The following is a 14,315-nucleotide window of genomic DNA, read 5'->3' on the forward strand; positions in this document are numbered from 1 at the left end:
GATAGATAGATAGATAGATAGATAGATAGATAGATAGATAGATAGGTAGGTAGGTAGGTAGGTAGGTAGGTAGTTAGATAGATGGATAGATAGATAGGTAGGTAGGTATGTAGATAATATATACATATATGTATTATATTATATTTATGAGTGTTGGTGGGTACTCGTAGGTACGAAACGGAATACATTTTATTCTTCGGACATTATGCCCACTGAAGACGTGGACGAAAGCCACAGAAACGTACGTCTAGGCCATATATAATGTGAGTGATAATTTATATTTTATAATAAATTATATATATATATATATATATATATATATATATATATATATATATATATATTATATATACATATATATATATATATATATATATATATATATATATATATATATATTTATATATTGGGCGATTTTACAATTTTTCCCGACAAAGACAACGCTATTAACGGCCAGGTACTCGTTTTATACATGAGTACGGTGAGAGAATGTGAATAAAGGGCCTTTTCCAATGACTCAACTACGCGCCGAATGAAGCTCGAACCCAATACCTTCCAATCCGAAAGCGAATGCCATATCACTAAAACACAATAGCCGCAATTGTCTTCTACCGACATGTACTTAATACGCTTAAACAGTCATGACGTCACTTCACTCGTAATGACGCATAGTAACTTAGCAAATGTCTCTAAACTATCGGAACAATGGCAGACGCCCTTATGAAATATTTCTCCGACGAGCATAAAAGTGTATCCAGAGGAGAAAAACAATATAAATATGATCATGTTTTGACTTTTATACATTCTGATCACATTACATATGAACGGTTCTAGCCAGCATGAAGAATAAAAAGTACCGTTTTTCTTTGTTTAGAACCACGCTGCTCGCAGTTGCTGGGCGACGTGACATCAGACTATTGAATCCCATTGCAGCTCTTAGAATCCCAAATTGTTATGGTCTCATTGTTGCAATAGAAATACGGATAGTATGCGATTGGCTAAGATGCTAACAGCATTGCCACCCGGAAGTATAGCGGACCAACACAAAAAAACTCTGTGTAACCTTAAACGTTTATAGTCTGGAATAATACAGTTTAGTGAGAATTACTCATAAACGTGGATGGCAAAAAATAAATAAACAATAACAAAGACCCAAATGACGTCAACTTCGTTCTATCTATAGATAGTTTGCGCTTGGCTAAGAAGCTCACAACATTACCACCCGGAAGTATAACGGACCAACACACAAAACTATGTGTCACCTTAAACGTTTATAGTCTGGTTAATTCAATTTAGTGAATGGCAAAAAAAAAAAAAAAAAAAAAAAAAAAAAAAAAACAATTACAAAGACACGAGTGACGTCAACTTCGTACTATCAATAGAAGCGTGAATCGGTAACGCATTCTTGACACCCTACAGGAAAGGACAGTAGTTTATCATCACAAACACTTCCTATCAGACTTAAGAGGCTCGGCTACCCATTCACTTTTGGATGGAATGAGTCAAAAAAAAAAATCCAAAGAGAATAAACAAATTGAGTAATGTTAAGATCTAGAGGGCCGACCATTTCGACTGGCTGGATGTGATAAAGACGGCTATAAAATCAAAAAGGACAGTAGTTTATCACAAACACTTCCTATCAAATTTAAGAGGCTCAACTACCCATTCATTTTTTGGATGGACTGAGTTAACCCCCCCCCCCCCCAAAAAAACAAAGAGAAAAAACAAATTGAGTAATGGTAAGATCTAGAGGTGCCGACCATTTCGGCTGGCTGGATGTGACAAAGACGGCTATAAAATCAAAAAGGACAGTAGTTCATCACAAACACTTCCTATCAGACTTAAGAGACTCAGCTACCCATTCAATTTTGGATGGACTGAGTTTTTTTTTTTTTAAAAACAAAGAGAAAAAACAAATTGAGTAATGGTAAGATCTAGAGGTGCCGACCATTTCGGCTGGCTGGATGTGACAAAGACGGCTATAAAATCGAAGACTCCAGAATGTGCATTCCAAATAGGTAGTCATCAGCAGTTGAACTAATTTTACAATCTTTATTTTTTTTTTTCATTTGACAAGGATGGAGAGATTAAGAATAAATGGGTACAGGTAGGGTGAATTGGTATCAATGTCTTGGTTCTCTTTGTATCTATCTACTGATTTATTTATTTATTCATTAATCACTTAATTCATTTATCTATTAATCTGTGTATTGTTTAGATTTTGTTTGTTTTTTGTTTTGTTTTGTTTTGTTTTTTTGTTTCTTGAACGTTGTTCCTCGTTTGTTTCTTTTTTGTTGTGTTTTTATTTTTATTTTTGTTGTTGGTTTTTTGTTAATGTTATTTTTTTCCTGTATTTTATTAAAGATCTTATTTAAAGTTGTACGTATGTGAGTGAGTGTGTGTGTGTGTGTGTGTGTGTGTGTGTGCGCTTGTGTGTGTGGGTGGGTGTGTTTGTTGGTTTGTTTTATTTTGTTTTTGTTTTTTGTTTTTTTTTTATTTTTTTTCTTTGTTATTTTGTTTTTTTTTTTGTTGTGTCTTATTTTTTGTTTTTTGTTATATTGGTTCTTTTCAGGATTTAAAAATTTGTTTTTGCTTTTGTTTTGATTGTTCTGTTTCTTTGTGTGTGTGTGTGTGTGTGTGTGTGGGGCGGGGGGTGTGTTTTTTGTTTTTGTTTTTTGGGGGTTTTGTTTTTTTTTTTTGGTTATTTTGTTTGGTTTTTTTTTGTTTGTTTTTTTTTTGTTGCTTTTTTTTTTTTTGTTTTTTTTTTTTTTTTTGTGCAGGCCAGTATTTTTTTTGATTCATTTGTTTGTTTATGTTTGTAATTAAAAAAAAACAAACAAAAAAAAAAAAAACGTGATCGTTGTGATGGTGATGATGGTTAATTTGTGGCGGTGATGGTGGTGGTGTGTGTATGTGTGTGTGTGTGTTTGTGTGTGTGTTTGAGGACATGTCTGTGTGAGAATGGTCCCATCTGTGATGAATAAGGGGGGAGGCGCCAAGCGGCATGGGGAGACGTGACGTATGCCACTTACGGGCGGTAACTCTATAAAAGCGAAGTCTTCTCTGGGACCGAGGGCCAATCCCGATTGGAGTTCTCTGTTTTGGGCGCAACAAACACACTCACATTATACACACACACACACACACACACACGCACACACACACACACGCCTATCGCCAGTCAAGTGAGACGGCCTTTTTGTTAACGATACAACAACACCAGACAATTTTGTCGTCACAGATTTTAATTGAGTCATTTTTCCAGTTCTGCCAGAAGCAGTTGATGACATGAGATAACGTTTTACGTGTGTTATTTATTGAAAAATATCAGTGATTATTCAATACGTCTTTTTAAAAATTAATTTCATTATTGATGAATGTGACGAAAACTTATATCAAGTGATCGTTATGAAGTTGTAGACAAGACTTAGAACAATACTATATTAGTGATGTATTAAAACATTTGGAATATTATTACACTTCCGTAAAATGGAATAATCCGTTCTTAACGCATTGCAGTGTTATGAATAAATACGGAAAATAAGAAGCAGAAACATAAATCGGATACAAAGGACATCTACCAAGAAAGAAAAAGGACTGTTCTGTGATAATTTGGATTAATACTTGAACACTGTCATAAACTAACATAATAGTCATGATTAATGCATGGTTCAAAAACTGAGCTAAGAAAAACAGAAATTCCACAGAACAATGTTATTGCGTCATGGACTAAAGATTCGAAATGTTGAAATTGAAACATCCCCCATTCGAAATAACGATATTAATGTCCTTGAAGATTCTATGCCTTTTTAAGTAAAAAAAAAATATAGAAGAAAAGAAGAAAGAAAAAAAAAGATATATTGTCGTAAAATAATGCCAAATGGTTATCGCAATAAATATTATGAAAACCTACAATATTCGTGACATTGTCCAAATAGGATTGGGGGAATCCCCAAGTGCTGAACAGACTGTGATATCTAACGACAGCGAGATTATAAAGAAACGTCTACCTTCGATGGAGGAGGAGAGAAAAGGCGCGGACTTTAGACCTCCTGGCGTCTTCGCTGGCCAAGATCTACCAGCCTTCGTCATAGACCGTCCTGTCCAGGTGATTCCAAAACTTGGACATGATTTGCTGCAGAGGCATGTAGAAAACGAGACAGTGATGGATTCTTGTACTCAGGTTAGTAAAAATAAGATCTAATGTCGTTGCACTCAGTGAATTTATCTATTGTCATCTAATTCTGTCCATTGGTTAGTGACCAAACAATAATTACACAGACCCACGTACATTGTACCTTGTATTTTATTTGTTTGTTTTTCTGTGTTATAGCTTAACGAGAGATTTAAACCGCAAATCGAGTGATTAGTTCTCAATAAGGTATCTCTGTTAGACTATAAACTTTTAAGGTTACACGTATTTTCGTATATTGATACGATTGGTGGGATGAGCAGAAATGTGAGTATTTTCGTTCGCGTACCGTCAATTAATTTTTCCTACGAGTTGTGTGGGGCATTTTTAAATGAGACTTCTTTCATCATTGTGCGGCTACGTGGTCTTGTGGTATGACATTCGCCTTCGGCTCGGAACATCCTGGGTTCGAGTCCCGCTCTGAGCAGCGCATAGTTGAGTCATTGGAAAAGGCTCTTTACCCACATTCTCTCACCGTACTCAAGTGTATATGAGTATCTGGTCGTTAACAGCGTTGTCTCCGTCGGAAAAAACATTGTAATATCGCCTAACATGCGTCATGACTCGTCCTACATGTTGAGTTTTGCTGTTGGCTAGAGACCCTTTGTTGAGCGATTTGAGCACGTTTAGTGAATATTGTGCTATATAAAAGCTCATCTTTTATATATATATATATTTTTTTTTTTGTTTTAAGTTCAGTTTATTTGTATACGTAACAGAGTCCTTGGAAATATTACTATCATATGCGTTATCAATAGTTTTTCACTGTATTAGACACAACTAAAGGACATAATTTGAGACAAATGCACTCCCCTTCTGCGCCATAATATATCATAAATACATTAAACAAACAAACAAAAAAGTCCGAGGTTTATTTTTATTGTAATTAGATCTAAACTTGCGCTTACTAGATAAATATCTGCCCAGGAAAGCTGGTGTTTTGTGATTATTATTATTTCTTGTTTGTTTGTTTTTCTATATTTTTTTTCATTTTTTTTTTTTTTTTTTGTTTTGTAATTTTCTCTCTGGGTGTAATAAATAATAATGTGAAATTGAATGCAAGCTTCAATTTAATGTACGAAAACAGATAAAATGGACGTTTCTGGTTTCCCCTTTATCAACAAAACAGGATGAATGAAACACTACAGACGAATGAGATAATGAGGTAGTGGCGTTGTTAAGATGAATCATCTTGTTTCATTTTAACAACGCCACTACCACATTATCTCATTCGTCTGTAGTATTTCGTTCATCCTGTTTTGTTGATAAAGGGGAAACCAGAAACGTCCATTTTATCTGTTTTCGTACATAAATTGAAGCTTACATTCAATTTCACATTGTTATTTATTTCTTCGAGCCTCGAGCAGCAACATTTACATTATCTCTTGGTTGTATGGCATTGTACTATAGATACACATTATTGAATCTTTATATATCTTGCACCAATGCCTGTTTACACAAATTTCACTGCGATCTGATTATTACAAGTAAACAACAACAAAAAATTGCGACATTGGTAGAGCGCATCCTCATCATTTTCGCGTGCAAATCCACTCTTCAGTGCCATGTCTTTATTCCTCGAGCGGACTGAAAAGAAGTAAATGTCCTTAAGAAGCGCATTGTTCTGCGTACACTTGTAATAGTATCGTCAAAGTCTATATTATGAGAAAAAGTAAAAGTAGTCCTTAAGACCTATAAGGCCCACGGAGCCAAAGTTTATCCCGGTTTTCTACAACGTGAACAGACAATAGAGATTGCTCGCTATCATTTTGATAGGACGCTAGTCTATTGCAAAGTACTTTCCGAGAGATCTAACAGACTCAGCTACCAAATCAATGTTGGGTGAAAAAAATAAGAAATCTCGACTTCACCCGGAATCGATCTCGGTCCTTTTGCGTGTGAAGCGAGTGCTATACAAACTAAGCTATCGGAATCTCCTGAAAATCTATATCAAGGTTCACATTCACACCGTTCTTGAATACGGCAATATGTATCAAGATCGTTACTAAAGAACACGACGCCGAAGCTTGAGTTTTTGCGATCATTGTGACTGCTCTGTCACTAACCCTACCAACATCACAAGGCGAGACAATGTAGATTCCGCTTAGCTATTGACGTCTATTTTCCTTCAAACACAACGGTATTTAATTGCAAAACGATATCAACCAGATCTTAATTTGATCCATCCAACTTCCTATCAATTGCTGAGTGGCCAGTGGTCAGAAAAGGAGATGCGAAAAGAAGACCCCGTCGATGGGGCATTGTAGAATATTGGGTTCGAGCTAAGCTGTTGAAATTTATTTATTTATCTTTTTATATCTATATACACAGACAAACACACATATATATATATATATATATATATATATATATATATATATATATATATATTGTAACGAAATGCTTCCGTGTAGGCGTCAGTTTACGACAGGATGTACGTCGTCGTAGTATTAGTTGTTGTTGTTATTGTAATCCCTCTGGAACAACCCTTCTTTTGTTGATACAGGTCGTATCAGATCATGCACCTATGGCCCGGAAGTTTCAATTAAACTACGTAGTGTGGGTGTTATTGTGAGAAAGGCATCAATCTTGTTTTCTCCGTAAACTTATAAGCAAAGTAGGATCCCTGTATTCTACGGGAGTGACTTTGTTATGGTATGGCTTGATTGATATCTCGTAACTATGGGGCTGACGAATTTATTTATCCTTGATATGAGGATGTCCGGTATCAGGATGGGTTGTTGTTGTCCATGATTATGGAATCTGGGGGAGTTTTAAGGAATTTCAGATGTTTACGGATATGACTAACATCCGTTTGTGTGGGTAGAATTTTGCTTCGTTTGCTTGATTTTTGCCTATAAATGCCAGAGTTTTGAGCAGTTTCTTCAGACCACTCAGCGGAGTCTTTTAGGCTCATAGTCTCTAAGCGATAACCACAGCGGAGTCTTTTAGGCTCATTTGTTTAACTCTTGTGTAGAGTTAGATTAAAGTCTTGTGTAGACTTTGTAGTGCTCAAAGTTCGAGCTGAAACACGTTTTGTGTTAACTCTTGTGTAGAGTGTGATTTAAGTCTTGTGTAGACTTTGCGGTGCTCAAAGTTTGAGCTGAATCAAGTTGTGTTATAACTCTTGTGTAGAGTTTGATTAAAGTCTTGTGTAGACTTAATTTGTGATTTCTATAATCTGTTCGGCTCTGGTGAGATTTTGAATAATATGTTGTGATTACAATTATGATTGTGTTTTGATATTAATATCATAATATCACTTTAAATTTTGAGTCTCAATTAATTAATCAGATAATTAAATTAATTGTATAATATATTCTTGTTGTAAAGAAAATAAGCTTTTCTTGCTATAAAGCAATATTATTTCATATCTACAAAGTAAAGCAATATTAATCAACATTAATAAATTGATTTGTTAAAGTAAAATAATATTTACTCATTTAAAGTAAACATATTGAATGAGTTCGAATATAGATAGAGTTATATTCGTATGATTATCATGTGATAACAAAATCATTTTCTTTCTTTAAAGTGAATGAGCCGTTGGAGGCTGGGCTTTAACAAGCCAACTTTAGGCTATGCACTCATAGCTTGACACTAATAGAAACTGAACATTTGCCTGTATTATAAGTTACCTGTGAAGAACCATTTGCTTATTTTAATATCAGAACATTGAGAAACAATTGATCTGTTTATGAATACTGTGAAATCAGAACAATTTCAAGAAGAGACAAATTAACAATATTAGAACAACCTTACAGTTTTTGTTGAATATCAAGGACACTCTTTTGGCTTTCTTCTACACGTCTGGATTGTGTTTAGTTAGTTAGTTAATTATTAGTTGCCTGTATGACTGTGATGGTTGCAACCTATCTGTGAGATTGTCTGATGTGGTAGCGGTTTGGTAAAGTATTGATAATTAATTGATTTAATTATATATTTTCATATCGCTTTCATATCATATTCATCATCACACCATCTCCATCAATTTGTCATCCATCCATTTGATTTCATACTTATTACATCTATCATTTCATCTTTATATCTCATATCTTTGTTATATTGTAATAAAATATATCTTCATTTAGCTTCAAAACCTTTATCAACGTATTGTGTTTGGTTATTGATCGGTGTCGTAGCTTGAATATAGCACACATAAACAAGGTTGCAAACTGCGCTACATAAGCATACGGTTTACGTGCGCACTTTGTGACATAATTTGGTGTCAGAAGTGGGATTCTTATTGTTGTGCATTCAAGAGACATCGCGACCAAACAATTGTTGAGACAGGTTAGGGAGTTGTTTCAAACTTGAGATAGATACTATCTTTGAGCTTAAAGCAAATTGGTATCCATTTAATGGTTATAAGACTGTCATTATACGCAAGGTGTAATACAAGTTATTCTGGTAATTTTCACTTGTTCGGTTATACGTTGTCAGTCATCTGTCATAGTGATACGGATCACTGACTTAGCGCGAAAGCGGTACTCGCGCTGTGAAGCCTCCATTGTCCCCCCTCTCCCTTTTGTAAGGAACGAAGGTGGTTGTTGGGGTAATTTGATTCCGTGTAGGAATCTGGGTGAAGATTGTGTTGGTCCCGTGTGAGGATCTGTATTAAATCATTTGTTTTGACTCTCTATGCACATATAGTAAGTCAAGGTATTGATTCTGTGTAAGAATCTGGGTGAAGATATTTTGTTGATTCTGCAATTGAATCTGGGTGAAGATTTGGTTGGTTCCGTGTGAGGACCTGTAATAAATCAGTAGTTTGATTCTATGTATTATCTGAGTCTATATAGATCAATGTTGGGTTCCATGTAGGGATCGGTATTAGTTGCCTGTTTTGATTCCGTGTAGGGATTTATATTGACGCGTATCGTTATAAGGTTACTTGTAGTACCACTTTATTCTACGTGAAAGTAACAATTACGGCAACAGTGTTGATAAACATATTGAAGTTTGTTTATTTGAATTTGAATTGGTTTGATTAAGTGTCCTAGAGATGGATGTGGAAAGATTAATTAAACTTGGAGAAAAATTGGAGTTAAGGGGTGAAGATCTCCGTGCTTGGGTGACAGCCCAGTTACAAGAAGATGAAGAAGAAAAAGAGAAGGAGAGAGAACGTGCCAAAGAAGAGGAGGAGATAAGCAGAGCACGAGCTCAAAGACAAGAAGCTCTGATGGAGAAAGAGCTTGAACTGCTTAGGTTAAAGTCGGAGTGTCAGGCTTCCTCCAACAACGACAGTATGACAAGTGACATTCGATCATTTACTCATGCTCCTACTGTTAAGAGTCCTCGACTTCCATGTTTTGACGAAAACAAGGATCATATGGACAGCTATCTGCTCCGTTTCGAGAGATACGCTAAAGTCAACGGCTGGGAATGCAGGGATTGGGCAATCCAGTTGTCTGCACTTCTCAAAGGGAAAGCACTGGACGTCTACACTCGACTGAGTGATGAAGATGCCATCGATTATGGGGTAGTAAAAGCGGCTTTATTGAGACGTTATAATCTAACGGATGATGGATTCAATGAAAAATTTAGGAAGAGTAGACCGGAACAAGGGGAGCGTTTTAGCCAGTTTGCGACTAGATTGGAGAGTTATATGGAAAAATGGATTGAGTTGTCGGGGAAAAGGAAGGACTCAGTTGCTGACATTCTGGATATGATATTGAAGGAACAGCTTGTCAGTGTCTGCGGTCGGGATTTGACGATTTTCATAAAAGAAAGACAACCGAAGACAGCAAGGGAAGTAATAGATTTAGGAGAAAAGTACATTGAAGCGCACGGTGTCGCAGGAACATTTTCCAAAAGTGGAGTGGCTCAAGAAAAATCAAAGAACGTCAATGAAAGTAGTCGAAACAACGTAATGAAGGACACTACCCGCTTCGCTAGCCAAATGGTTTGCCACAACTGTAAACGGCCAGGACATATGGCACGAGATTGTCGACAAAAGAAGCAAGCTGCTGCTGTGGTCGAGAGTCCCTTTTGTTATTACTGTCGGCGAAAAGGACACTTAATAAAAGATTGCCGTGAGAAGAAGAGGCACGAAGACAGGAAGGCACCTACCGGTATAGAACAAGTCTCCGCGATCACAGAAGATCATGAACCACGGAAATGTTTGAGACATGACAAGGTGGAATTAAAGTGCGGATGTGAGATGCCAATGATTTCTGCAGCGTGCTCAGGACATGTGCCAGTCGCACCTGTAATGCCGGTGGCCGTCGGATGGTTGAATGGGAAAAAGGTGAATGTGTTACGTGATAGCGGCAGTAGTTGTGTCATCGTCAGAAAAGGACTGATAAACAAGAGTAAGGATGACTGGAATAAAAAGGTCCTGATCTACTTGGCTAACGGAGAGGCTATTTCCGCACCACACGGTGAAGCTTATTTGGAATGCCCCTATTTTACCGGGAGATTGTCAGTCGTCGAGTTAGAATCCCCATTGCATGACGTTATACTTGGGAATATTGAAGGGGCCAAATGCCCAGGAATGCATGTAAAAACAATTACTGACGAGCAGGAATTGGGTCATGGAGATGAACTGAGCGCCGTACAAACACGAGGGCAACGTGAACGCAAGATCAAAGACTTGGTCACAGCTCCATCTATAGAGACAGGTGTAAGCGTCGACGAACTAAAGGAGAAACAAAAGCATGACATCACACTAAAAGCTGCGAGGGATGCTGCTACCAGAGGAGAGGTAAGAAACACAGGCAAGAGTAATACCAGTTGGTATGCCTATGACAGAGGTTTGCTGATCCGCTATTTTCAATCTCCAAGGGTTGAGCACGGGGATTTGGTAAAGCAAGTTGTCGTACCAAAATGCCTGCGTAATTCAGTCATGCGGTTGGCCCATGAAAGTGTACTCTCTGGACATCTCGCGGCAAAGAAAACGACAGATCGAATACTGAGTAATTTTTACTGGCCAAATATTTGGGAGGATGTCATGAGATTTTGTCAGTCTTGCGACCAGTGTCAAAGGTCAGCTCCGAGAGGAATCACCCCTAAGGTCCCTCTTACTAAAGTTCCGCTCATCGATGAACCCTTCAGTCGGGTAGCAGTGGATCTAATTGGCCCCATCATGCCGGCATCAGATAGAGGAAACCGATATATACTCACTGTGGTGGATTACTGTACGAGGTATCCAGAGGCCATTGCTCTGAAGAGTATGGAAACAGAAAGAGTAGCAGAAGGATTGGTTGACATCTTTAGCCGCACGGGAATACCTAAGGAGATGCTAAGCGACAGGGGGACGCAATTCACATCAGACCTGATGAAGGAAGTATGCAGACTGCTCTCCGTAAAACAAATCACTACTAGTCCTTATCACCCACAAGCCAATGGGCTTGTAGAGAGATTTAATGGAACTTTAAAAGGAATGCTCAAGAGGTTGGCTGCAGAGCGACCCTCAGACTGGGACAGATACATCAATGCTGCATTATTTTCATACAGGGAGGCTCCTCAGGAATCTCTTGGTTTCTCTCCGTTTGAGCTCTTATTTGGAAGGCCTGTGAGAGGACCGATGAAAATATTACGGGAACTATGGACCGAAGACATAGAAGACCCGGATGTGAAAACGACGTATCAATACGTAGTCGATTTAAGGGAAAAGATAGAGAATACTGTGAAGGCAGCACACGATAACCTGCAGTATTCATCCTCGCGTTACAAGGCACATTTTGACAAAAAGGCCAAAGTAAGGTCATTTGAAAAGGGAGATAAAGTATTGCTCTTACTGCCCACGAAACATAACAAACTGGAATTGAAGTGGCAGGGTCCTTTTGAAGTGAAAGATGTCACGGGTCCGAATAATTACGTCATTAATATAGACAACACCAGAAGGACATACCACGTCAATTTGCTGAAAAGGTACTACGTGAGAGACGTGGAGAAGGAGAATGAAGTCGGTGTTCTTCAATGTGCCGTGGCAGCGGTTATCGAAGATAACGATGGTGATGGAGAGAAGGTTCTTCCTCGGATGGAATTGCCTGCTCTGAAACAGACTGAGACCAAAGACGATGTCATCCTGCATGAAGGAATGAGTCCTCAGCAGATAGGTCAATTGCAGGGCATGCTCCAGGATTTTGATGACGTATTGACCGATGTGCCAGGACGCACGAATAATTACATCTACGACATCCGTTTGACGTCGGATTGTCCAGTCAGAAAGAAACCATATCCCGTGCCTCAAGCATTAAAAACCACATTAAAAGAAGAAGTGAAGGCCATGCTTCGCGCCGGGATAATCGAGCCATCGGATAGTCCGTATTGTTCGCCATCTGTCGTTGTCAAGAAGAAGGACGGAACCATTCGTTATTGTGTGGACTTCAGATCCCTTAACAACATTACGGTGTTCGATGCGGAACCAATGCCTAGACTTGATGATCTGTTTCAAGAAATTGGGACATCATGTCACTTTGTCTCAAAGATTGATTTATCCCGTGGATTCTGGCAAATTCCATTGTCAGACAGGACCAAGGAGAAAACGGCATTTGCAACAGAGTTAGGACTGATGCAGTTTACTGTAATGCCCTTCGGACTTCAAGGGGCGCCCTCCGCGTTCTCGCGGATGATGAGAAAAGTCGTTGGTGGACTTCCCAACGTGAAAAACTACATCGACGATATTCTCATTCACACTGCAACATGGGATGAACATTTAAAAACGTTAAGGACAGTTCTTCAAAGGTTGCGTGATTGCGGCTTGACGGCGAAACCGTCAAAGTGCCTGCTTGGTTTCCCGGAGGTGGAGTTTTTAGGCCATTCTATTGGTGGAGGGAATTTAAGGCCAACCATGGACAAGGTCAAATCGATCCAAGAGGCAAACTTACCCTCGAACAAGAAACAAATGAGAAGTTTTCTTGGGCTGGCATCATTCTACCGACGTTATGTGCCAAACTTCTCAGCAGTGGCAGCTCCCCTGACAGACGCGACAAAGAAAGGCATGCCCAACAGAGTGATTTGGGACGAACCACAGAAGAGAGCCTTCCAAACGCTGAAAAATATGCTTACATCGGATCCCGTGTTGCGCCTTCCAGATTATGATAAGCCGTTTATTTTATCTACGGACGCCAGCGACACAGGATTAGGTGCTGTGCTATCTCAGGAGCATGATGGAGTCAAATATCCAGTTACCTATTTAAGCAGGAAATTGTTACCGCGGGAGCAGAGGTACTCTGTTGTTGAGAAGGAATGTCTGGCCGTAGTTTGGGCTGTGAAAACACTAAATGTGTATTTCATTGGTAAAGAATTTATAATTGAAACTGATCATGCCCCACTTCTGTATCTGAACAGGGCGAAATCAGAGAATGGGAGACTGATGAGGTGGTCTCTCTTGCTTAATCAATACCGATTTGTCCTACGTTCCGTAAAAGGGAAGGATAATCATGGTCCAGATTATTTATCGAGATCGATGTGATCTTGAGGCATTTCGATGATCTAACTAAATGTTGTACCAAATTTAGTCTTGGGGGGGAGATATGTAACGAAATGCTTCCGTGTAGGCGTCAGTTTACGACAGGATGTACGTCGTCGTAGTATTAGTTGTTGTTGTTATTGTAATCCCTCTGGAACAACCCTTCTTTTGTTGATACAGGTCGTATCAGATCATGCACCTATGGCCCGGAAGTTTCAATTAAACTACGTAGTGTGGGTGTTATTGTGAGAAAGGCATCAATCTTGTTTTCTCCGTAAACTTATAAGCAAAGTAGGATCCCTGTATTCTACGGGAGTGACTTTGTTATGGTATGGCTTGATTGATATCTCGTAACTATGGGGCTGACGAATTTATTTATCCTTGATATGAGGATGTCCGGTATCAGGATGGGTTGTTGTTGTCCATGATTATGGAATCTGGGGGAGTTTTAAGGAATTTCAGATGTTTACGGATATGACTAACATCCGGTTGTGTGGGTAGAATTTTGCTTCGTTTGCTTGATTTTTGCCTATAAATGCCAGAGTTTTGAGCAGTTTCTTCAGACCACTCAGCGGAGTCTTTTAGGCTCATAGTCTCTAAGCGATAACCACAGCGGAGTCTTTTAGGCTCATTTGTTTAACTCTTGTGTAGAGTTAGATTAAAGTCTTGTGTAGACTTTGTAGTGCTCAAAGTTCGAGCTGAAAC

At 38.4% G+C, this 14,315-nt stretch overlaps 1 protein-coding gene across 1 annotated transcript in view; it reads left to right on the forward strand.

Annotated features, from left to right (window-relative positions):
- The first annotated feature begins 3,073 nt into the window (after nt 1–3,073).
- Nucleotides 3,074–14,315, forward strand: part of LOC144969629 (uncharacterized) — a 32,685-nt gene continuing 21,443 nt past the window's right edge. Inside the window, exon 1 of the mRNA XM_078908769.1 lies at nt 3,074–4,183. Within this exon, the coding sequence (XP_078764895.1) occupies nt 3,881–4,183 (303 nt within the window). The 5' untranslated portion in view covers nt 3,074–3,880. The remainder of the gene's footprint in view (nt 4,184–14,315) is intronic.

Source organism: Berghia stephanieae, chromosome 3, assembly GCF_034508935.2.
Source record: "Berghia stephanieae isolate SIO BIC M18660-M18661 chromosome 3, UCSD_Bste_1.3, whole genome shotgun sequence".
NCBI lineage: Eukaryota > Metazoa > Mollusca > Gastropoda > Nudibranchia > Aeolidiidae > Berghia > Berghia stephanieae.